The sequence below is a fragment of the Apteryx mantelli genome, chromosome 2 (genome assembly GCF_036417845.1).
Source record: "Apteryx mantelli isolate bAptMan1 chromosome 2, bAptMan1.hap1, whole genome shotgun sequence".
Lineage (NCBI taxonomy): Eukaryota > Metazoa > Chordata > Aves > Apterygiformes > Apterygidae > Apteryx > Apteryx mantelli.
In genome coordinates, this window is record NC_089979.1 from 30,296,649 (window position 1) to 30,323,079 (window position 26,431).

Sequence of the window (26,431 nt, forward strand, 5' to 3'; positions counted from 1 at the left end):
TTAGGGCATCTTGGACAAACTCCCAATTAAAAATAAAGTAGCCAAAGTGCAGGAGCTGCTCAAGCATAGTTTTCTTTGGCTTCGAAAGAACTCATCATTCCACTTTAACTCACCTCTGCTTTTTGCCATCTGGGTAGGGATGGAATAAAAACAGCTGGAAGCAAGCAAAAGTTCAGCTATGCTCTGAAGTAGGGTTGCCACCTGGCTGCTTTCCAAGCGGCCTGGCCGCTTGCACAATGCCGTCAGAGCCCGTGCACGCACTAATTGAGCCTTCACACACAGCGCCCGCTCAGCAGCCGCAGCCAGCGGTGCTATGTCCTTTGTATTGCAAACATGCCAATCTTCCCCCTTTGGCTCAACCTGGAAAGATTCAAATGTCACTAATAACAGAGGAACGCCTCTTCAAACACAAACTGACCACATACACACACAGAAATTGTAGATGTTCGAGTGTAATTTGGCACCGGGCTGTTTTTGTTACGTTCAGGTACAGTGAGCGTAGCTGAGCAATACAGGAATACGAACAAGAGAAATGCAAGCAAAGCTACACAGCACTAAGTAGTACATGTAATTCTCTTCTGACCAACAACAGTCCTAATCCTAAGCACTAATCCCTTTTATTGTTTCCAGAAAAATCTGCAGTTAAACTGTAGGGTATAAAAGAAGGCTTTGTTTATAATAAAACATAAGCGGTAAGTGAATAATATATTCTTTTGATATTTTTATCATCTTAAGAATGTACAAGAAAAAAAGTCCCACATCTCCTGTAAAGAAAAAAGCTTCCACTTTTGGCAAGCTACATATAAAAATGACAATGGAAAAATCCCCATTGTGCCTCATTTTCTCCCTTGAGGGGACATTTATCTTTGCCCACAGGCCATTCAATCTTAAGATATTTTGTCATATATTGACAGGAGTACAAAGGATATTTGACAATACAACACATAAAACACAACAACAACAAAAGATCTTTTCCTCTGGACTGCCCTACATTCAGCTGTAGCGGTGCTTGCAGCTTTGCTATTTGTCTCCAGCCACATCCTGGGTTCAAAGATTGCAATAACATGAATGTGTAACTAGCCATATTTTATATTTTCGTATGTAACCCCTCAATCTTTCTGATTCACGTATACGCAGATGCCTGTTCTATTTTCCTAGTATAAATATAATGTAGCTTCACAATTAGGGGCCAAGAGAGAAAAAAGTCTGACCACAACAAAGTTACATAAATGCATCTCAGATAGGATCTTAGGTATTATTCAATATCAGCGTGGTTATTGCCTTCTTCAAAGGGAAAAAGAGGTCCTCTTGACCTTCTAATGAATAGATGCTTGAACAGAACTGTTAAGAAAGAAGCAGGAATGATTTAATGTTTTAGAAACTGATTTTCCAACAAGGATATACATTGCTTTACTTGTATAAAATTGTATATTCAACTGCTCACATCATGTAACAAATAGACAAGGATTGTTATTCTAACAAATGCGCAGTATCTCCATTCACTTTCCGTAAGCCAAGTAAGTATCCAGTGCTGGTCAACAAAAGGAAGCAGTACTTGTAAAGCCTATCAATCGATTTTTGAGTCCTGCCAACAAAATTCCCGCATGTGGTTACTGAAGTTAAACAGCATGTGAACATAGGAAGTAGTGTGTCAGTACTGGACTTGGGAGATCCCGTGTTACCTGCGCTGATATAAACCACCACCTGGCAGCAGTCCTGAACCCCTGCTTGCTCCTAACAGCAGCTAGCTGCAGTTCTAAGTTCCAGTCACCAAGACTAGAAAACTCCAAGATCCCAGAAACGTCTGAAACACTTTTCCCCGCCTGCTTTCTCACCCCTGGTAGCATGTACACAGCTATCATTCCTGGTATACCCACAGCCAAACATCATGCTGCTGTCTGGTCCAAGAAACAAAGTGATCTCCCATTCCTGATTTCTTCTAAGTTGATGGAAAAGAAGAGTATGTGGTGGAAAGAAGAGGCATACAAAGTATTTGTGTCTTGATATCCAAGAAGGATCTGTGGACTTGTCCTATCCAAAAGGAAGGCTAACAGAAAAGCTGGGGCAGCTCCTTGCATCCCTCTATCCTGCTCCTGCTAGGCAGTACTGGATGTTTTAACCTTGACTGCCTTGGAAGTGACTGCAGATACCTTGCAACACCTACTGGAAGCCAGCAAGCATTGAACAGTACCGTGGGAGAAGCACTGAATGATACAGTGCAGAGAGCTAAGGGCTCCTTGAAGCCAGCCATGCCCTGAAAGAATCCACTGAGGGAGGCAACAGCAACTCTGGACAAGAAATAAAGATTTGTGCACGTGTGCTTTGTTTTTTGTTGTTGTTGCTTGCAGATAAAAAATTCCCTTTCTCCTCCCCACCCACCATCTTCCCTCTTTCTTTTCCAAATGGTCAAGTGCCAGAAAGTTCCAAGAATATTCAGTGCCTGCTTTTAGTGGGGTAGAGTTGTTTAATTTACTGTGCTTATTATCCAGAGAAGCCAGGCAGTCTCCGCCCTGCTACAGACTTGAGAAAATGTTCTTAAATTGCCCTAAAGGATACAAACCGTTGTACAGTGACTATGGAATGGGTCTTCTCTGTTAAAAAAAAAAACACACAAACACACACACCACTTCCCCAGAAAACTGGAGGCAACTTTCTCATCTACTGACTGCCTGGCAGATGACCTTTTAAATATTACATGACTTTCTGTCCACCACTGATGCATCCTCAGGAGGCACCTATTACACTCTGTTTGAACAGCGACCTAAATGAAAAAAAAAAAAAAGAAAGAAAAAAAAAAAGTGGGGGAGAGCACATTTTTGGATCTGTTTGGGAGTGCCATTCTCAAGGTTGTGCAACCCCAGTGGCAGAGGTAAAGGGAAAAGGGAAAGCAGAAGGACCCAAAGGTGCACACACAAATTTGCCATGTCCCTGCCCGGCTGTAACACACAGAACCTATACAGCACTTGCAAGAGAGGCACTTCACATCATGGCAGTTGCTATGCTGCCTGAATAACTGTACTGCAGCAGCAAGTTTTGCATGCACATATACTCAAAGTATCACCCCAGGATGACATAGCGTGTTGTCCTCTCCACCCAGGGAACAGAGTTGGCATTTCAAAGTTTACCCATGCTTGGAAAGTTTCTCTCATGTTTAACCTAAATCTCACCATAGCCAAAGCCTTCTACTTCTCTGCTCTATCCTACAAATACAGAGAACAGTTTATTCTTCTTTCCTTGCAGCTGCTTTTTTACATATCAGAAAGTTATCTAGCATCCTCTCAGTGTTTTTCAGATGAATAACATCCAGGAGTACAAAAAAGATCCTGTGAATGAACACCTTAGGGTTGTTACTCTCCAGATCCTCTCCAGTCAGCCCATATCTTGAAATGCTCCAGTTGTCTTAATGACACAGCGTGGAACCAGCACTGCGTGGGTCCTGTACCCTACACCTCGGCTTTGAACAACGCAGCTGTCACACAACACCCGACACAGGTGACTCGCCCTCATCCAGAGAGCTGCCCTCCTCCCCGCAGACCCAGAGCCCCCATGTCCTTCTCTGAACAACTGCTGCTTACTAAATTTATTTCCTCACCCACAGCAGGTACAAGTTTTGTCATGAACTCGCACAGACACAAAGCAGAACAGTGCATGACATGCACTGCCCTGTCAGAGAGGACTTCTGCTCCCTTGCTTAGCTTTTCCTCCCACTCCCCCAGCTTTTGACTGTAAAAAGAAGCTCTCCAACTTCCTCGCTGCCACCACTTCAGCAGTAAGGTTTCTCCTGCTTCTTTCACAAATATTATTGCAGCATGTTGTGTTTTACATAATGTTTATATTTGAGTCACTAAGATTCAGCCCTGGCATGAGGCAATTCCAATATCAACTTAATCTACCAAGTGAACGTTCAGGCATTTTCCAGCCTCTGAGATGGTAGATAAATCTTCATCCTTGCCTCTGCTTAGGAGCCCGGTGCCGTCCTCACGGGCCAAGGAAACATACACAAGACCACGTTCTTGATGATTACAACTGACATCAATTATAACAATGGGAAAGAAAAAGCAAACAAAAAAAAGCACTTCTCAAACAATCTTGCATTTCCTGAAGATGTGCACTTCAAGGAACCTCCAAGTGACCCTATGGTAACATCAGAGCAAGTTCCCTACCAGTTTTGCAGGACCAAAACTACCGCTTTTGATTACATACTCAGAAGCAAGGTTTGGAAGTGGGAGAAGAAAAAAGGGGAGTGAAAGCAAAACCAGAACAGAAATCAGTACATGTCTTTTCCCACCACAAAGTCTGCAGTGGTAAGAGCATCAGATCTTTCTTTTATATCTTGCCACATTACAATTCTTCACATGAATTTGTATATCACCTTCATCAACTTAACAAGGTTTGCTACTTTTCAGGGTAAGATCACCATCTACTCCTTCAACGAAGGAGCAAGAGCTCTTGTCTGGGTGTGCCTAACCTGGAGCAAGCGTGGCACAGAGGTCCACAAGCCTTCTGACTTCAGAGCACCAGCAGCTGCTGATGATCGTTTCAGATACACACCACAGTTTGATCCAGACACTCAGTGAGTGTTTCCCAGTGTCAGAAGCATCTCTCGCCATGCTTCAGACTTGGTGTGCGAATGTCTGTAGGATTTGGCAGTTTTTGCTCACTATCTGCAATCTCCGCAATATCTCTAGTCTCATTTCTCCCACTTACAAGCAGCCACTGTGGTATCTGCTGATTTTTGTGTCTTATAAGAGCTATATGCAGGTACCTCCCCTTCCCCTCACCCCTCCCCAACAGACACTCCGCTAATCTGTTTCTGAAGGCCCAAGTTTCTGATTACTCTATTGCACAGACTGAAAAACCAAAGCACACTACAGGATGAGGAGGCTGGACTCCAAACCCTCCCCACCACCTGGGAAAATGCTTCCATGCCGCAGTGCGCAGCACAAAGCCCCACAGGGCAATGCCTCACAGCAGTGCAGGAGATAAAGAGGGTGCAGCTCATCTTGCTGATGCAATGCCTCAGCCAATCGTGCAGGTGCTCTGGCAAAGCTGTGATATTAGTAGTTTTACGCTGGCATGCACACCACCACAAAGACTGCAAAGCAGACGTGGCCCTGATCCTCAAAGACACACTCTACAACCTACTTACACATCTCAAATTTATATTGCTGTGCCAGGTCTTCAGTCTAAATTACAGAATCAGCTGTTCAAATTAGTAGATTTGGCTTACAGGTAAAGGTGCAACAGTTAGCTACACAAGCTTTTCATACTACAAATGGTATGAAAAATGCAGATCATAAATGCTATATCAACTTTGTTCCAAAGGGTAGCACTACTAAAAGCAAAAATTTCAGACTTGAAATATGGCTCACTGGGTTTTATGAAGGTTGTTTTTGAGTCATATGCAACACACATTAAGATGATGAATATTTTCCTATAGGGGAGAGACTTAAGCTTCCCTAATCCAACCAACTTGTTACTCCTAATGCCAAAAGGCAATACAGCAACACCCATGCCCTTTACTGCTGACAAACCACCACTGGAATGACTGGAACACAGTGTAGCTCTTCTCACATTGAATCCTGGAGCATCAGACCATGTTGTCCAACATCCTCCAGCATTTATTCTTGGCATACTCCCTTGAGTTGCCTTAACTGGACTGTTACAGGGAGTGCCAATCCATGCAATCACTGAAGCCAGGAACACCTAGTCCCAGAAAGGCATTCACAGACAAAGCATAAAAAAAACAAAACCCTTTTTTCCTATGCTAGTCTTGTACCATTCCTTACTACCATATTTTGCAACAATGGCATGTGATTTGTCACATCAGACTGTTTTAAGATTAAGGGTTATACTGTTTAGGACACCTTAGTTCCTTTGATTTTAGGTATATCTTGTGCCTTATCTGAAAGCCACGTGTAATTTGAATTAAACAAACAAAACCTAAGGCACTAAGCTTCCTCAAGGACTTTACCCATGTATTGAAAATTATAGCACCTGAATTTTAGTTAATAAAACTCTAATAGTGTTTTGCTGTCCAATCCCTGGACTACAGCACTGTCCAGGGAGAGTTTGTTCAGGTACATATACGAAGGCTTCACTTAAGAGTCAAAAGTGTTGGAATTTAAACCAAGAACTAGAACTTTCACATCTTGTGGCAGCAAGGAATCTGAACATCTATTAAGTATGTAATGAATGAGAGGAAGGCAACTATTTTGCATCTTAACAGCCCTATAGTGCTACCGAGGGTCCAATGCAGTGCAAATGGCATACTGTTTAAGGAATATACAGTACACTCTATTGTATATGAAATCATTGCCAAACACAAAAGCAGCCCAAACAGTGATTTTTTTTTTTTTTCAGCTCTAAAGTGGATATGCTACTGAAATGCCATTTGCCTCATTTGGAAGCCTGTGCTACTCTTGAGAATAGGTTTTGCCAAGTTGCTGGACTCCACCTCCAGGATGGCCCTATCATCTTCACAGGCACCACTGCGTAGCTGCAGACTTTAAACAAATTAAAAGCTTTTTCACTAAAATGTTTCTGGAGCACAACTCTGCCAGCAAGGGAAAAAAAACACAAAACAGGAGCAGTGGTTAGTGGCAACTTGTCAATTGTTTTTTCATTCAATTGCTTTGATGGAATCAACAGACCACAAGGAAAAGGAGGGAAAAAGGCAAAGCGAAGACAAGGAGATGATTCTGAGATTATACTTCAATGGCAGAACATACAGTATAAAAAATTAGAGTTTTAAAGCTGCTTAAGCAAGAAATCAAGCCACAAGAACGTAGCATATCTCGGGGATATTTTTTGCCTTCCAATCAAGAGACTCTTGTCTATCAGCACAGTATATAAGAGAACTGCCATCTACCAACAGAGTACACAATAGACTGCCATACCTAGAGGAGTAATTCAGACCATGGCAGCTGCTCAGAGTCTAAGCATATACGAATTCTCTTTTTTGGTCTGTTTGAAAGTTTTACTCCTCCCCCACATGATTCTTATTTCCTTGTATCAATAACAGACTACTGAGACACTCTGCAATAGCTGCTTGAAAGAAGATCATTCACAACAATTAAAGCCTGGATATCAGCCTTCAGACCTTAGAAGAATAAGATTCTTTGTAGTTTCAAAGTATTGTTCAGCTTCACAGATAACCCACATTTGTAGAGTGACGCAATATGAAATTTTTATTATGTACATGGCCAAGCTGTTCCACTTAGTATAACGTTCTTTGATAAGCTACGAGGGTGTTTGGTTTCAAGACATTTAGAACTAGACTAAGCCCCACAATAATGTGCTGTAAGGAACAATAGTCCACTGAAAGGGAATGGAGTAGACGGACATCACAGTGAAAGGTTTTGAAATGGGAGAGAAAGAGGGCACCTGAACACCTTAAGAAAGAAAGAAAGAAAAAAAGAAAGAAAAAAAAAGAAATAGTGCATCTGGTGTGGAATCCCACCAAAGAGAACTGGGAATTACAGTGCAATTAAAAAAAAAAAAAAAAAAACAAACCTCTTCATCCCCAGCAGCAATAGCAAAACAAACTCACTACTCTCCCAGTGCTGTTATTCACAAGAGTTTTGTCAGGGCTAAGAAAAAGAAATCTTCTTTTATTTAAAATAGATTTTTCATCTATTTTATGGATTTTTTTCCCCTTTATAGCCACTATTTCTGTCATTGTATCTTAAAGCAACCACACATTCACACCACAAAAAGAAAAATTTCCTTCTGAATATCAGTGGCCAACAAGGATCCACAGACTCCCTTCCAGAAAAATTCAGTTTAGTTTTCTTACAGCACATAGCAGAGAAGCACTTCTCTACAAGTTGAGATCTTCACACAACCAAACAAGTGCCACTATGTTCAATCCCAAGAGCTTCAGTTTCCGTAGCACATTTTCTGGAGCTTATATAAGTATGATTATTCCTTGTGAAAAAATAAATAAAAGGAGGATCACACCCCTTCTTGATCCCAGAAATTCTAGTCTTCATAGAGAACCTGTGAATTTCTCTGAACTTTTACAGTTCATACCCAATCTGGGGGTCAAAACAACTTACTAGCATAGTCAGCTCTTTAAGTACTTGTGGAAAGTAAGCAATAGTGGCAGGGTAAAAGAGACTCCCACTGTGTAAAGAATGATGGACTGTTGGAGTCTGAAGAGAGCAGTGAGCTTACACTCAGAAAAAGCTAGGCCTGAAGATCAACTCTGTGCAAAGCAATATCTTCCAGTTCTTAATCTTGACAGCATTTCTCTTTAGCCCTCTAAAGCTATCCTTAGAAAAACAGTTTCTAGAAATTTAAAACCCTGAGATAACCATGTGCAACATCACTTAAGCATTACAGATTAGCAACAAAATACAACCACACAACCACTTTTAGCCTCTTCTACTGATTATTTGAACACAGGCAACCCAAACCTCCAAGTGCATCCATGCTTCTCAAATATCAGCTATGCTCACCTTTCACTGTTCTTGCAACAACCAAACTCAGACAAAAGCTCTTTTTGCTGCTAGTTCCTAGTGTGCAACCTTTTTCTCACTGAGCTCACACACAAGTCCGTCAGTTTCACTGGGGTGGCATTCTGCTGTTACAATGCAAATTGGGGTGTGTGTGGGGGGAGAAGACAGAAGAAAATACAGGAGAAAGCTTGCTCATTTCTCACACTTTGAATCTTGCTTCTTTTCATCTAAAACAGCCTACTTAATGGAATCCAAAGGATGATATAAAGTTCATTCATTTTCACTGGTACGGTGTTAGTAATTTTATATTTGAGTTATCCTCCAGAAACATTTAAGCCATTAACAGATGTTGGAAAAAACATGGAAAAAGCAATTCCCTTCCTCTCAAGGGTGATAGCTTTGTGTTTTTGTATTCAGTTTGTTCAATTAATATACAAATATTCACCAGCAAAATATTAAAACACAAGAGCAGATTGAAACAAACATGCAAGCACTGACCCTCAAAATGATACAGTACAGAACTTACCACTTAAGAGCATCCAAAAGCATGACCTGGAACTCAGCTAAGCAGTCTTAAGTTTTCACATGAAAAAACAAAATAGTTAAAGTTGAAATATTTGTCATTTACATATAGATAAGGCAGGCACAGTTGCCTAACCACTTCCACATATATCTTGACATAACATAAGACTACTTCCTCCCATTCCTCTTTTATGCCATACCATCAAAAAAAGCCCTCCCTTCCTAGGAGAGGACCAAATTTAGTGCACATAAATATTTCATATCTTCATCCTGTCAAGAAATCAAACTGAACGACTCAAGGGCATTCTTCCAGGAGCTTCACATCCCAACTGGAAATATTTGCATTCTGCCTGCATTCATCATACCCGTTTCCCACTTCAATCTGGAAGCCCTGAAGGTGAAGCAACAATGAAAGACAGAAGACATTATGTGCATATCATCCAAGAACATTATCCACTGAGCACTCAACTCCATTAAGAAATGAAGAAACAACACAGTAAGGCTGTCATCTTTTGAAGAAAATATGTCCCCAGCTTTTCATTTCTCTTCTACATCCTGGTCCTCCAAAGGAAGTGAATTCTGGCTTTCATAAAACCTCATGATCACTGAAACAACCAGCTGCTACACACGGACTAGCTAACTATGAAGTCTAAAGGGAATGTACATAAGAGGTCTAAAGGTGGTTTGATTTCCAACAAAGCACACGCAGCTTCCACGAGTCTCAGCACTTAAACAGACAAGACCACTTCCATGTGAACTAAAACTCTGACTTGTTGATGAGTATCTACAAGCTGTATGTTTCAGTGGTGCAGAGACAAGAACTGTATCCTGATAAAACTGGCACAAAACACTACTTTGTTAATAGAGATAGCCTTAAACTTCATAAGCATCAGATAACATACATTTGGAATGGACTTGGTAATTTATTTTCTTCAGTATTTCATCAAGAAATTCTCCAACAGAGCTCTGCTTAGCAAGACAAGGAGAGAGATGCAGACCAATGACCCTGGAGCAGCAGGTGCCCCAGACATTTACACAAATATTGAATGTTCCCAACTTTTTCCTCTTTAGCAGACTACATGCTGATTCATGGCTTGCTTTCTCTTACTGCAAGACAACCTCCTTGGAAATAGAAAGAGTCTGCTCTCAGTACCAGAGAGACGATGGCGTCTATATTCTTTATAAAATATTGATTTGCCTGCCATCTGTGATCCCAGAAGTAAAAAAGTATGTCCATATGAGTAGGTAAAAGCAGCCTCAAGAGCCCCTGCCCACACTCTGAACTGGCCAGACCTGAACCAGTTCCAGCCCAAAAGCCTGTCAGGTTAGCACAGTGCTATATCCAAGCCTGCCTTTTAGCAAGATTTAGTACAGAGCTGAACCCTCACTCATCATACAGCCAGACCAACAGCTGCCTCAAGTCTGGCCATCTGGGGGCACGGTCAAAAGAGCTCAGGTCTGTCTACTTCCATTTGTGTGTGCCCACATGTTTTAAGTGTGGCACTCAGGAGAAAAAGCCTTTGCACAAAGTTAGCAACATCTTTGTCTCCCCAACAATTATGGGGCATTCCTGTCCCCATCTGAAATGAGACCACCCTGCCCCCCCAAAAAGTCCACTAAGGGAGGGGGGAGGAATAACTGAGGGGGGAAAAAATTACTTGCCTCGTAACTCATCAACTTTCTCTGCACCTGAAGTTCTTTCAGGGCCCTTCCTATGAGGCAGGTCAAGAGGAATGGGGAGGTTAGGAAGAAGTATAACACGCAGACAGTGAAATTAGTAAGTCATCAATATATTCTATTAACATCTGAATCACTGCCAGCAATCTCAACCAAATTGACAGCCTTAAGTGCAGTGACTGGAGGCCATCTTAGCTGTTTCAAGTGACAGAAGGTATTACTACAGGAGGAACTCTTTAACATAGCAGCTTTGCCATTATCATCACAGGACAGTGTATGGCTGACAGTATGAAAAATAGTCAGCCGCAGTTAAAAAGGGAAAGAACCTTTTCTTTAACCTGCTCCTGAACACCAGCTCCAAGGAAGCACTACAAGGGATAGGAAATGTACTGCATAATCAAGGGACAAAGTCAAAAAAGCCCTGGCTTGCATCATCACAAGATTATGGGAAGTGCAGTTAAGTAATAAACCAATCCCAGTCCTGACCTGCACATAAAAGAGTAGCAGAAGACATTGCCTGTGCCCATTTTAACTGTTCAAATCAATACAAAACTTTGTAAGAGAATTGTTCTATTACATCATATAACTGCGAGGGCAGTTCATAAGCTAATGAATTATAAAGTCTGGAAAATTTTTCTGATTTCTGAGATATCTTCTGCATTCCCTTAGGGCTGGGAGGGCCAGACAGCTTTTATGGGGCTACCACACAACATACATACACACCATCATACAGCAGCTGTTTGAGTCTCATTAAAAAAAAAGCAAACAAAAAACACCCAAATGATTATTTCCCCAATTCTCTGGGCTGGCATATTACTTTCTAAGACAAGTATGTAGGAATAGTAAGATGCTACTGTCATAGCCATTCAGTCGCACTATTTTTGATTTCCTGAAGTAAACAGAAACATGCAGACTTAGAAACTGTAGGTTACAATACAAGTGAACAGTAATAAAAAGTTTTCTGGAGACTTAAAAGGCTTCTCAAGTTATTCCTCTTTTTTACAGGTCTATTGCTTTTTTAGTAAGCAGCAAGAGGATATTTTGTGATTTAGTCCACTTCGTTATTCAATATTCCTTCTTACTTGGCCTTGATGTAGCTACCACAGCATCATTTCATCACAATATTGGGTCTTTAAGCACTGAAAATGTCCCTCCACGTTTTAATCGGCGACTTCGAGGACCTTTCTCGGGGGCTCGCAGTTAGTAGCGCACAGACTTCCCCGAGTTTCCCGTGACATATACAGCAACGGTACGGGGGGAGGGTGTTACCCAGATATCTCGGTGTAAAGCCATGCAGAAAGACTCCAACGAAAGTCCCGGCTTTGCGCCGACCCCACGTAAGGGCGGGCTGCGGCGCAGAGCCGCACAGGGCAGCGCCTCGGGAAGCTGCAGCGCTCTCCGGCTCCCTGCAGCCGGGGCTGGAAAGGCGAGTTTCTCTCGCGGTCCACGCATGGCTCCGGCGCCAGCCTTTAACTCGGGGCCGAGGGCCCCGCCGCCGCCGCCGCCAGCGGGGCGCCCCCCGCCACCCCCGCGGCCCGGCGCGGCGCGGGGAGCCGCCTCGCCTCGCCCCGCGGCCGCCCAGGGCCCCGCGGCGGCGGGGAGCGGCCCCGGCCCCCGCCCGCCGCCCCACGCACCGCTGTCCAGCCGGGCGATCTGGGGGAGCCGGTAGGTGCTGACGAGCAGGTCCAGGGGGACGGCCACGGCGCTCCACTTCACCTCTTTGAGGCTGCAGCCCGGCGGCGGGCCGGGGTCCATCTTCCCGTCCTCCGCCCGGCCTGGGCAGCGGGGAGCCAGGCACGCAGCACCGGCGGGGGCCGCTCCCGCCGGCGGGGGCTGCCGCCAGCGGCGGGCAGGCAGCGAGAGAGAGAGAGGGAGGGAGGGAGGGAGGGAGGGAGGGAGCTCGCCCGCCGCGCTCAGCACCGGCCGCCGCGGGACATGCCGGGCCGGGCTACGCAGAAGGGGACGCCCGCCGGGCGGCTGCTCCCGCCGCCGCCGCCGCCGCCGCCCCCCGGGACCGGCTAGGGCCGCTCGGCGCTCTGCCCGCTGCCGTCGCCGGCCCAGGAAGCGCCATCCCAGCACTGACTAATCAACAGGGTGCGAGAAACGCCTGCGCAGCTGCCGCTCCTCCCCGCTCCAAAAAGGAAAGTGCCGGGCTGCCTGCCCGCCCGCGCGGTGGGGGAGCGCTGCCGCCCGAGCCCGCCGCCAAGCCTGTCCCTCTCACTCCACCCTCCGACCGCTCGCCCGACCTGCAGGAGCGGCGGCGGCTGGCGCCGCGCAGGGCCCCGCCGCGCCGAGCCGAGCCGCGGGGCGCCGTGAGGCGGCCGTTGGGCGGGCTCCGAGGGGGCGTCCGCCGCCCCCGGGCCGCGCCGGGCGCACCTGGGGAGGTAAAGCTGCTGCTGTGACACGGGGTTTGACCTTTAAAAATGTTGGGAGCGCTCTCCTGGCAGTGAATTCCCAGAACCGGGGTTGGGAAAGTGGGGCCGCGGAGAGACCGAAACACTGCACAAAGTAAGACCATATGCATAATTTAATAGCCTTTAGCGTGTTTGGTGCACATTTTAAAGGTTTTGGCGTCTTCAAGCACATGGATTTACACGTGCTACTTCCCTGTAAAATAGGCAAAAGGAAGCAAAAGGGCAGGGAAATCCCTCTGTATACACATTTAAATTTACAGTAAGTAGATAAAATGTTTCACTTCATTTATCAAAGTAGTTTTGAGCAAGTATTTTTCATTAAGTCTTCTCACTATTTATCATAGGTAATTTGCCTGTGAAATTCATACTACATTAAGAAAAATCCAATTAAATTACAACTTTGATTATGTATCTCTTATTTTAGTTTTCACCTGTGAGCCACAAATGAATATTTAAAGTATGAAGAGTAATGCAGAGAAGTTAGAGCAAGATTTTTGACTTCCTGCATATGCAAGTATTAAATACATTGCGTGGGTATTTGGTGATCTTCAGGCCACAAGAAAATTTTAAATCAACCACTAGTTCTGTTTTCAAAACAGTATGTGTAATGAAGTCTTATATGATCTTCATAATTTTTTTTTAATCTTGTAGGATTTTTTTCTATGGTAGGTGTAACATCTCCACATTGCTAGACTAGAAAGAGGGAGGGCTTAAACAGGGAAAACTAACAGCATACCCAGGTGGTATGCTGTACTGTGCTGAGTTTACTTTAATTCACTTTTGTGTCAAAACTGTTAATTTTATTATTCTGCAATGCTTAAGGCTGTATGATTGACTAGGAACATTATAAAAGTACTTTCCAATGATTTATAAAATGACTGAAAACATCCACAACTAAGCTCTCTCTCCAGGGTCTATCCTTCCGTGGTATCTGTCTTTGAGACTGTTGGCGATTGCTGGGCCAGAGCTCACAAGAAGTGCCGTGCGAATAGCTCTCCTGCCCTTCATGCTTCCTCGCATGCCTTCTAAAGGAGCCAGCCCTAATGAGCGTCTTTGTTAACTGCTGGTGCCAACAGCACCACAGGCACACGGAGGGCCAGGATAGATATGCTCTTGTTCTGCTCCATGGCAAAGAGAAGCTGGTGCTTTACGCATGCTCTCCACTATGACACAAAGACCGTGGAAGCCAGGCTGCACGTGGAGTTACAGGAACCCCAAGTCAGCTTGCTCTGGATGAATCTGGGTTGGTTTGAACCCCATCCTGACGTGTTCCCGTACTTTAGCTACACAGGGATTTCCCAGCACTAATTATGAAAAAACATAATTCTCTCAATTCAATTATGGTGCTGTTAGCTCTTACTTATCATAACAGTTAGTATTAAAAATATCCATACAGACTGTGGATTTTTTTCGAAGTTGCATCCCTTTTACAAAGTTTGCAAAATGCTTTGAACAACTTCAGTGAATGGAGCTATTGAAGTGCAAAGTGATGTAATAGCTAAAAGCATCAGTATGTGAAATACGGAAAGCAAAAGAATGATTTTAACTTTTTCAGGCTTGACAAGGTTACTGGATGCGGTGTATAAGGTAGAGCAGATCAGGTCAGACTGGGATTCACCAGGACTTGAAGCACTAATCTGTCAAGAATTGCTCTTAAACATGATCTCAGCCAGCATTAATTCCAGGAGAGATGTAGTTTTACAGTATATATTTCTCTCAAACATCATGCAATGCTGCTTTCTGGGAAGAAATGTATCTTTCACACCTGAAATAGCTATTGCTAATTTTTCTTTGAAGATTAATTTCTCCTTTTTTAGGCAGTTTTATATGTCATACATCTTTTAAGCCTGTCTTCATATAACCATGTTTGTTTCCTTTCTAATTGTGGAAACCTAACTTACTCTTTCCCATTCTATTTGAACACAATGCATTTTTTAAAATGTAAATTCTAGATACAGCCTAAATTTCATTTAGTTATTTCCAGGCAAACTGACATCATGAAGCTTATTAGTATTTAACTGTTTCACTACAGCTCTTAGAGTGACTTTGTTGGGTGCCCTAACTATACTATAGCTGAACCTTCTTGAACTACATTCTAATATTACATGTACACTATTCAGATCACAAACACACATGAATCTGTGCCTATTCCTTGTTTTAACTGCACCTTATGTATAATTAACACTTTAGATAAAATCATTTCTCTGATGTTTAGCTATGCCTCAGACCTTTAGTGTGATCTCTTACCAAGTCTCCTATACATTTGCAAAATACTTATGAAGTCAATATAAATCTTTACAGAAATAAATGTTAGCAGATCCATTTCAGGATCAGGGCCTCAGTTATTTAGGCCACCTTAGTTTTTGTGTATGTGTCTTTCAGACAGCATTCAGAAATGGTCTTTTTGCATCTAAAGGAAACTGTAGCCATAAAAGCAAGCAGTGGCAGGGAGACTCAGAAAAATTCCTGAAACTATTCTCAAGTGCATTTTAAATTGACTATGTTTCATGTTGGTTTAGCAACACAGTTATAGAGTAGGCTATAAAATTTCTAATATATTTATTCCATTGCTAGTAAAATTTTTTTTGAAGTGTTTCAGATCATCATCCATTCCTATCTATATTAGCATTTGAAATGGAGCTGTTCAAAACAAATTGTTTTTTAGTATGGATCTGGTAACTTGCTTTACACTTTAATATGCATACACCAGATAAAATTATGTGCCTTATACAGTAAATTTCACATCTAGCTGTGGAGCCATTTCAGACAGTTTTTCTTTAAAATAAATACTTTAAAGAAAAAAGAAATGCCCTTCTTCCTGCATGTGATTTGCATTTATATCAGACCTGATTTTCAGAATAAATAAATATTCACAAGTCCAATAAAAATAAGAGGAGATGCAGTGATCATTTCAGAATCAGATCCTAAACTTTTCTTGGAGGTGAGGAGGAAAGTGGAAAGAAAACAGCATATTTGATACAGTTGATATCTGTGTATCTCATGTTTTGAAAGAGAAAACCATTCCTGTCTTATTGGTAAAATCCAAGCAATCTTTGCTCATACAAGGTATTGTAAAGAGACCTGAGGGTCTGGTGTGTACATTCACCTTTTATCTTCTATTTCAGTGTACAAGGCGTCCTCCTTTTTCCAGTCAAACCCTCATTTAACCATTATTCCTTCTAAAAATTCCATCAGTAGAAATTTGTGTGACACTATCATCCAGCCAGCTTCAGAGAGAATTCAAAAGTAAATGAAGATAATGCTCTCAACTTACAGCCTTTTTTCTAATTGGATAAATGCCTCCAAACACACTGTGTAGCAGTTTGCTTCAGTAGATTTTTTTTTTTTTTTTTTGTCCTGTCTATTCAGTGTGTGGCACACTCCTGTGGACACAGACCAGGAATACTCCCAGCACCTATACTCAGAAAAAGGCAGAAGTTGTTTCAGTGCAGTAGAACAAAAGATGCAGAGGAGAGGAATAATGCTACCTGGAGTGTTAGGTGAAGCAGGGGTGGGGCGTCCTGCAAACCTTTGCTGTTGCTGGGGAACCTAAATATTTGTACCTCGCTAGGGCGGGCCAGTGACTGGACAGTACCTAAGCCACAAGTAATAGAAAACATTGTGAGAATGAATAACGTACAGAAGGAATTCCTGAATTTGAAAATCTGATTAGTTATGAAGAGAAGAAACTAAAATTACAGATCAATCTGACCCTCTTTTATACATTTATTATGAAAATAATAAATAATGTGTTTCATTCTTAAGAAGAGGAAAAAAACTCAGCAAAATAAAAACAAAGAACTGAATGCAGACCTAAACTCAGAGAACTAGTAGCTAAGCTTCTGTGAGTTCAAGACAGCTTAAAGTTCCTTAAACATCCACTGCTGAAGGCAAAACTGCAAAATTAGATCAAGGCAGAGGAAGGAGAGGAAATGAAATAACAGACTAACTTGGCTGAATCGTAAGATCTTCAGTGACCTGAAACAAAGTAGAAACTAGGTCAAATTACTAAAGTATGAATATGTATATAGAACATGTACAGACAACACCAGAAAGATAAAGTCTCAAAATGTTAGACAACTGGAATTAAAAGATAACAAGGCTGTTGGAAAAATGCACAGTGAGAAGACCAAGGAAAAAGCTGGTGTTATTCCATGGAGGGAATCTAATCACTGATGATGCCCAGACAGCAGTATCCTAAATGTCTCTTTTAACTTCAGTTTTCAATTTAAGAAGGCAGATGTGATTCAACCACTAGCACTACTGACAAAGGACTAAGAGTTTAGGCTAGAATAATGAAGAAATAGATTGGAAAATACTTAGATAAAGATTTTTGAACAGACTGGACCTGATGAAATCCCTAAGGGTACTCAAGAAACTGCTTCAAGCAACATTAGATCTGCTGCTGATTATCTCCAAGAATCAATAGAGGATGAGTAAGGCTCCAGAAAATTGGAAAAGGCAACCATTGCATCTCTCTTAAAGGGTGGAAAGAAGGAGAGAGCTCTACAGCCTGATTAGCTTAATTTCCACTCCTCAAAAAGATCTGAATTGGTAATCCAACCATTTGTAACTGTCTAGAAAGTAAAAATGAGAAGTAACAGTGAGCACGGCTCTGTCAATAACAATGTCAGATCAGTCTATACGAAGGTAACAGGCTTTGTGGATAGGGCAGAAAGAGTGAAGATCATAGAGCTTCATATAACATGTTCTTACCTGAAAAGAATATGGTCTAGAGAAGTATATAAAATGAGCGCAAAATTATTTCCAAATAATTTATACTCCCAAGCTGGAAGGACGTATCAAATGGGATTCCACTGAGATCTGTCTTGGGTCCAGAAGTATTCAGTATTTTTATCAACATCTTGGATGAGTAAATGGAGTATACTTATTCACACTGGAAGACCACATCTTCAGAAAGGGGCTCCAACTATGCTGGAGTACAGAATTATGATTCAGAAGGATCTTGGCAATTTGGAGAAAATGAAACGCAACTGAATAAGGAGAAATACAAAGTTCTACACATATGAAGGAACAATCAATGGCACAAATAAGTATCAGGATGAAAAAGCAGTTTTTCAGAAAAAAGACATCCTGGATCACAAACTGAACAGTTAGCAATGTCAGGTTATCTTACGCTGATGCTGGAATGTATGAATTGGAGTTTCATAGATAAGATAACGAAGACATCATTTTAATCTATCCAGCCGTTATTATTTAAACTGGAATATGGTGTTCAGTTTTGAGCTCTGTACTACAGGATAGTTGAGGACCAACTCAAAAATACCAGGAGGAAAGCAACAAAAACAGCAAAGGATTTAGACTATCCAGACTATAAGGAATGGTAGGAGGGACTGGAATGCTTTGGTCTAGGAGGAGACAGGGGCAGACAGTGGTATTCACACACAAAAAGAGGAAAGAGAGAACCTGCTTTCTTTGTGTACCAGTTAGTTTAGGTGAATTCTAGATACAGCCTAAATTTCATTTAGTTATTTCCAGGCAAACTGACATCATGAAGCTTATTAGTATTTAACTGTTTCACTGCAGCTCTTAGAGTGACTTTGTTGGGTGCCCTAACCCCCTCGAACTATATTCTAATATTACATGTACAGTATTCAAATCAAACACATGAATCTGTGCCTATTCCTTGTTTTAACTGTACCTTATGTATAATTAACACTTTAGATAAAAACACTTCTCTGATGTTTAGCTATGCCTCAGACCTTTAGTGCTTTTCAACTGAGCTCAGTGTCTTAATAGCAAAATTGATTTTAAGTACAATTTGAGAACAGCCCTCGAAAGAGTCGGACATATTTCAGGAGAGAAGTGACTTTCCAGGACAATAAGCCAATGGAGTTACTCTGGATGTGTTGGGGTAGCTCAGAATGGGATTTTGCACAGTAGTATTACTCATTCACAAATGGTATAACAGCTTAATAATCAGGAAGAACCACATCTCCCAGACCAATAATAATAATAATAATAATAATAATAAAACACAATATGATCACAGCAATTCTTCACATTTCACAACTTGCATTTGCTTTTTGGGTGTCCTGCAGGTTTGGATTGTGTTGGGTTTGCTTTTAATTAAAGAAAAATAAACTGACATCCTGATTCTGTCCTCATTAAATTTAACTAAAATCTGATATCCTCCACTGAAGTTAGCTATATACGAGTACAAAAGCAATCCAATGAGCAGACTTAGATACTTGATGTATTTATACTCTGAGAAAACAAACACATTTAATACCTAAAAACATCAAATGCACACTGCATACCTTTTTAATATTGTAATCACAACAAAAGGAACAAACTAATAGAACACTTGAAAATGCAGGTATGCTGATAAAACCTGTTTGAATTATTTTATAAAACAACTTTTTATCAGCAAGAGAATGACTACTGGATTACATTTTCCCATGTTTTCTGCTCCCTAAAGATGGCTTAGTAACATACAGATATTGTATATAGTTTCTTCTTTCCTTTCAGCCTTCACCTTTGCAACCTCCCTGTTCAAGGGTATTCAAGTAACACATACATTTCTAAAATGGACATAAAAGAAACAAAGCCAAAAATTCCCAGAATGTTATGTTAGGGGACTACTTAGTGAACTAGTAAATTTCAGCTTTTTAAAGAGATGTTATCTTGGGGATAGCATAAGTGATTTCATATATCAGAAGCTTGCCTGTATGACAATGTCAGGGTTCATGATGAGTCTGGTATAAACAACACAATAATGTTAAGAAAAAAAATTTTAATAAGAAAAAATTAATACACTTAGATTTAATTTGTGCAAACATTTGTACACAAATGTTGTCCTCCTGTGACATTCAAAAGTCATATAACTTTAACTTCACTTTAAAATTCTGAAAATAGTATATAAAATGTCAAAACATTTGGCAGTCAAGTTTGTGTACTACAAAGGATGCCTAAATACTGTGTTTTGGGATTACAGGCTCACTTTTAACATCCTTTGAGTTAGTTAATATTTTCTGAAGAGAAAATGGAATAACAGATGATATGATATTTCACAATGCACAGCAGGTTCTCTTCTTACTTTCACTTAGATCCACAACATCTAAGTCATATAATACACAGGATTTCTGTAAGACAAATAAAAGCAAATGTATAATTAAGACAACTGGAATACAATAGTTGAACAGCTTGAATTTTCTCATTTATATTTTAATATGCAAAAAAATTGGTGGGGTCACTAGATGTATCTTTCCTTTTAATATTTAAATAAAAGATTGCAGTTTTCTAATAAATTACATGGACACTGATGCACATGCAAGTCACAGCTTGATATATTTACATTCTATAGCTGCTTCAGACATCTTTTCTGACTCTGAAGATAACAGAGGATAGAAAATGTCTTTTGAGGAGACAGTACAAACCATATGTATCATGTATCATGTAAGTCTTTGCTCACAAGAGTTGTTCTAAATGTACAGGCTTTTCTGTTGACTACACTAATTTTCACTAATTTGCTGTTAGCTACACTAATCTTTGAAGTATTGAGCAAAAATCTTGTTTAAAGGGAGGGGAGATACAGATCATCAACATCCATTAAAAAAGGCATAGACTATTAATTGTTATGAAGGAAGTTAACTTATTTTGTGAAATTTATTATAATTCTCTACATTTTCTTGCCAGTATTTAAAAAACAGGAATACCCCCAAATGCAAACAACTCAACTTATCAAGACAGAACTATCAAAATAGCATTCCACCCTTGTAAAATGTTTATTTGCTGATTGCAGAAGAAGATTTAAAAAAGATCAGCAACAAAGGACTCTTCCTTTTGGCAACCAACTCAACTAGATAATGAATGCTGACCAGAGAAACAATCAAAACCAGCTATGTAAACAGGACGAGTAAATGTTGCAACTTTGGACACTCAAAATATGAACAGAGAACCCCAAATTCAGGCACAAAGACACAATGTCAGGTGCCTAGGAAAAAAAGTCCTAATTTCTCCATTTTCCATTCTCTTGTATTCTTCTTGGCAGGTTTACCGAGTTTGTAATGATATACAGAGAAGTACATGAAACCACTGGATTCACCACATTCCTCTCTCAACCCGAAACCAAGTCATAAACATCCATTTCTCACAATAAATAGAAGCTTCCAGAAAGGATAGCTACCTAAGCAGGAAATTCATGAAATTCAAAGCATAGGAAAAGAAAAAATTTGGAAAAAATGGCATCACGTAGTACAATGATAATTATTATTTAGAATCTAGAAGTTACTTGTATGATGAATCACAGACCAGTCTAATGTTGACTATATCCAGAAAGTTTCACTTCAGATTATTTAGTTGATTCAAAGAACAAAATGAGGGAAAAATAAAAGGTTCCCCCAAGTTAAAATAATTCTTACACCCCTTTGGTTGAGAATATTTAACACTACTTCAAATTTTGGAGATGACACTTGAAATTTAGTTTTTTTTTCTCCTGCAGCTGTGTGTTCTACCTCTTTGTGTGTGCTAACGGGACTGTGCTGTGTGCCATTCCAGAGAGCAAGCGACTGAGCATGACCCCTGGGACTGCAGGGACTCAGCAAGACCCCTGCAGACCACACTGATGGATGAGAAGATCAAACACAAGAGAAGGGATTGGAAGTGATGGATAGAGGCAGGAACAGAGAGCAGGAAAGGTATCATAGCAGCTACACCTCAGTATGGATGCCAAAGCTGTCATCAATAAAATAATTAAAACTTATTGTTCTGACTCTAGGGTACTTGATGACTTTTTGTGACTTACTGATTTTAGGAAATGCTTACCATTAGTGACATATAAATGATGAATGAAGAAATACAGCCGATGTACTTTTATTTTTCTGTTGGAGTGACAAGGGCCAATGAAGATAGCATCATTTTTATTACCCTTGAAAGTTCTCACATAAATTCTGACATGCAGCTTCATAACTTCCAATTTTTTTTTTTTTTTTTACTCAATCATGTAAGATGCTTGAATACAAGCATTCACCATTATGGTTTGTGCTAACTGGAGACAGTATTGATAGAGTCTGCAATTGCAGATTGTGAATATAAAATATGAAAACCTTTTTTAAGAGAGGGAGCAAGGCAGAATCAAAAGTAAACCACCATAACCTTGTCCGCTCAAGGAAAAGCTTTGGAAGAAAATGGTACAAAAGCAAATTTAAAATGCACTCTATTAGGACCAAGAAGAAATAACACCGAGCATTAATTATTGTGGACATAAAGTAAGTAGATTTTGATTCACCCCTGCTTTTTCTCCACAAGGGAAAGCTTCAGTTTAAATAGTAGAAGAATTTTATTTAACTTGAGAGAAAACAGGTAATTTTAAAATGTTCCAGGTTATATCTAACTTCATGCCTCCAGTTAAAGGGGAGAAACATATATTCCCTAAATGCTGAAAATGCTTATTTGCAAATATTTTACTGCTTAATAGTACTTTGGATGGCTAGTAAACTGTTCATGTATAGCAAAGATCATTAATACTATAACTGATTAATAATGGTAAAACCTATTTGACAGTGAAATTGTTCATATTAACTGTAAATTCATTATCTGATAATAGTTAATCAATAAATTATCCAGGACAGAAAGACAAAAGCCACCTCTCCACAGATGAAGAATAGGTAATAGTTTGTTTTCAAAACCATTTAAACATGAAGGCTTTAAGGATCACTTCAGTTTGATGAGCCACTTTCACATAGGATCTTCTTCAAGCAAATAAGGATTTAGGATTCATTTAAGCAAATGTGCTGTCCATACATTTAAAACATACATATTCATAAACTGAAGAGATACTAAGCGACCTGCATAAATGGCAGAACCGATAATACGCCAGTCCCACACAGTCCCCCGCAGTACTCAAATTCAGGGAAGCCTTGGAAGAGGTGTGGCAGCCTGCTCTTGTGAAATTACACAGGGGAGGTATGCAGATTCCTCCCAGTGCAGAGAACAAGGCAGGCAACATTCTTGGTTCATGGCTCCCTCCCTCACAGCACTTACCATTTTAGCTCCCATTTCAACCCAACCTGTTGAAACTCACTCCTCTAGAAAGCGGCCCACAAACAACAGAAAACAGCGAAAAGGTGAGAAGAACCAAAACAGTATCGAGAAGCTCAAGTTTCCATTTCAACATCTTGGGCAAAATGGAGTTTTGAAAATACCATGAAAGAAACAGATGTCATTTTTCCATGTAGTGATTTCAATGAGACATTGAAATATACTGCTATAAAATACTATTTTTTTGCTGTTGAATAGCACAGCAGATGTGTCTCTCATAACAGACAGGCATCTGTTTAAGGCAGTTTTTTAAGCTCTCTGCAGTGTCAGTGCTGAAGATCAGACAGGATGAACCGCTCCACACAGTCTTTTGTCTCTTTTCACTAACTATAAGGAGAGTTTAAATTACTAACTTATACTAGATACCTAACTTCTAGACTTCTAAATTTTGATGAGATGGCTGGTATCCCAAATGTCTTTGGCTTTTTCTTGATCAGGGAACAAAAGTTAAGCTGGTATACAAATAGAAATGTCATCCAAACATTAGGGAATTTCTTTGAATGCCTTCTAGTGGAGTAAATTTTTATATCTTAGTTAACATCAGTTGCCTGTTCCTTGCTGAAAAACTGTTCCAATCATCAGTGTTAAAACAAACATGGTTCACCTGCTCTGGCATCAATTTCTGATATCCTTATATGGTTTCATTATTTTGGAGACAAGCTTCGCCATAGATTTAGAGGAATGCTATGAGTTACCCTATATATTTCAATGCCCCCACAAAAGGTAGACCCAGAATGCCTGTTGGAAGACTGATTTAGAGAAACAAGCATAATGGACTGTAACTGAAGTTACTATTATTTGTAATTTGTTTAAGTTCTGGGGATTTTTATTCTCTCTAATGATAAAATGATCATAGCCAATGACTATTTTGTTTATATTTGATAGTGAGGCTTGGCAAAGAAAGGCAAAGTATGGCAAAGAACCTTTCGCAATTAAGTTAATGTGACTTCTATGCCTGAACCATCAGTAGAGAGACCCCAGTTATTAAGATCAGTCCTGCCATATTCCTGGCCTGTATTTCCTTGTATTTTCTTCTGTAATTCTAGGGATGAAATTACTTGTTCAAAATACAAGATTCTCCTTTCACAACAGGAATGGGTAGGACAGGGCACAAGCAGTATCAGCAAGAGCCAGGGATATATTAGCAGAGAAAAGGATCACTCTGGGGGCAGAGACAGGGGCAGGAGAAGACGAGGAGAGGATAAGGAGTCAGAAACAAAGGGATCTAACCACTGCAGAATATTTTCCTCAAGAAATTGGAATGAAACTCGTTATTCCTAAATCCTACTGTCCCGCAATGTCTAGAACATATATAATGCGTGGAACGTGTGGGTCTCTATCTCCCTCTTCTGTTAATACCATATAGACTATAACAACGTAGTACTGCAACTGGATACTTCATTAACTTCAAAAGACAACTGTGTTTAGACTCAGAATCCTCAATTTATCCTACTTATCATCTGTGTAAGGATTAATATCATTCCATCTCAAAAAACATATCTTAAGAGCGCAATCAGGCTGCAAAGTCAAAATCTTTCAGAGACAAAAGTCAGAAATAAGCCAACTGTGTAACTTAACTTTGGTCTCCTGGAGTAGAGTTCATTTAACTTTAATCATATGAAACCATATAGTTTGAGATATGGAGTCTTCTGTAATCAATGGAAAGGGAAGCACCTCCAGAACATGATTTTATCCTAAAAAGACATGTCTCTTTCCACTGGATATAGAAGATTCTAGACGACTACACCAGACTAGTCACCTAAATTTTAGCTGGCTAAGGTTACATGCTGAGTCTCATCCCATATACTTAAATAAACCTTATGATTAAATTTTGATTTTCACGACCTAATTATATGCTGCCATTTCCAGAAGAATAAATCTGGCTCATTCAATGCCCAAAGCAGACTTTTTTTTTTTTGAATTAAACAAGACTACGTAGTAAAATTATGCCCTACATTCCTCCAACACCAAGTGAATTGATACCATTTACCCTTTTTGCTTTAATCTCTATACCTTGATTCCCATGTGTGCAATGCAGAATATACTACCTAGTGTTAGTAAGAAGGTTATGTAGATAAAAATCTAAAATAGATCCAAAATACAGCATTAAGAGTATTATGAAAAACCTCATGAAGAAATTAATATTCTGCGGTCAGTAAAAGATAAATAAAGGGCAAATAAAGCCTGGGGCTCCATGCATGACGGAGGGCAAAAAAGAAATACCGAATGCGCACTGCTTGAGACACAGGGATCTTTTAGACAAACTAACAATTCCATGATCCTTGGCAATAATGAAGTCTGACTTCCTATGGATTTGCATCTTGCAGGGAATTAAGCTTGATATCTACAATGCAAGCTCTAGTTGGAGTGGCTGGTTGAAGCATTTGCAACTCACTCTGTAGTCATCTCTGTCTAATACAGTACGAACTGATGGTGGAGACGTCCCTTCTGCAGAGTACTCTGCCTCCCCTTCATCCAGCACCTTATTCCCAAGGAATTTCTCAGGAGCTTAATTATCTTTTAGTTTGACGTCCCTATCATATTTAGTTAAAATCAGCTAGCAAGTTCCAAAGTTACTTTAGGAGCAAAGGAATGGGAAACACAGCATGACCTAAAAACCTTGTTGCCATTAGAAAGGAAGCTAAATAGACCAAGGGAAGACAAAATTGAAGTCTGATACTTTTGAATGTTCATCTCAAATTACACTGAACTGTTAAACTTTACATGTTACTATCAACAGCACAAGGAAGGTTCTTAAATGGATTTTGCCTGTTCTCTGCTCAGGAAATATATGTTTACTTGATATTATATCAAAACAATCTTGATAGTTAATCATTTTTGGGAAGTAGGCAGACATAAGTTTTGGCTGATTTTATAGCAGTTTTCAGAAAAGGGCAAAAACTTCAGTTCTTTTTTCTTTTTGTTAAATAGTTTCTCTCATTCTGCTTCCACTTTAGAAAAATACCAGACACCACACCCAGAAAGAGAGAAATACAAAAGCTTGTAATATTTTTTTAAAAGCTACTTGAGAAGTCTACTGCTCTTCAGCCATTAAACCAAACAACACAAAAGTGCAAATACTAACTGCATTAGTAACCGGGTGGTATTTTGGGGGTTTGGTTGTTTTTTTATGTCCTGACTAACTATTACAAATATTTCACTGGTAACCAGAAGCAGTTTTAAGGAACAGCTGTCATCTATTAATGAGCAGGTTTAGGCGTTTCTGAAATCAGACTCATAAGAACTGTGAAAAAGTAAAATATTGTTGTTATTTGTCAACATATCTAAGCAAAC

At 40.2% G+C, this 26,431-nt stretch overlaps 2 protein-coding genes and 1 long non-coding RNA gene across 3 annotated transcripts in view; 1 reads left to right on the forward strand and 2 right to left on the reverse strand.

Annotated features, from left to right (window-relative positions):
* Positions 1-12,455, reverse strand: part of GAREM1 (GRB2 associated regulator of MAPK1 subtype 1) — a 103,854-nt gene extending 91,399 nt beyond the window's left edge. Inside the window, exon 1 of the mRNA XM_067292315.1 lies at positions 12,296-12,455. Within this exon, the coding sequence (XP_067148416.1) occupies positions 12,296-12,416 (121 nt within the window). The 5' untranslated portion in view covers positions 12,417-12,455. The remainder of the gene's footprint in view (positions 1-12,295) is intronic.
* Positions 12,456-12,940: 485 nt separating this feature from the next.
* LOC106494479 (uncharacterized) lies at positions 12,941-21,800 on the forward strand. Its single transcript, XR_001294319.2, has 2 exons — positions 12,941-13,045; positions 21,596-21,800. It is a non-coding gene; the product is annotated as an uncharacterized lncRNA (long non-coding RNA).
* Positions 19,818-26,431, reverse strand: part of LOC106494477 (ras-related protein Rab-10-like) — a 32,148-nt gene continuing 25,534 nt past the window's right edge. The window contains exon 6 of the mRNA XM_067290427.1: positions 19,818-20,181. Coding sequence (XP_067146528.1) covers positions 20,107-20,181 — 75 coding nt within the window. The 3' untranslated portion in view covers positions 19,818-20,106. The remainder of the gene's footprint in view (positions 20,182-26,431) is intronic.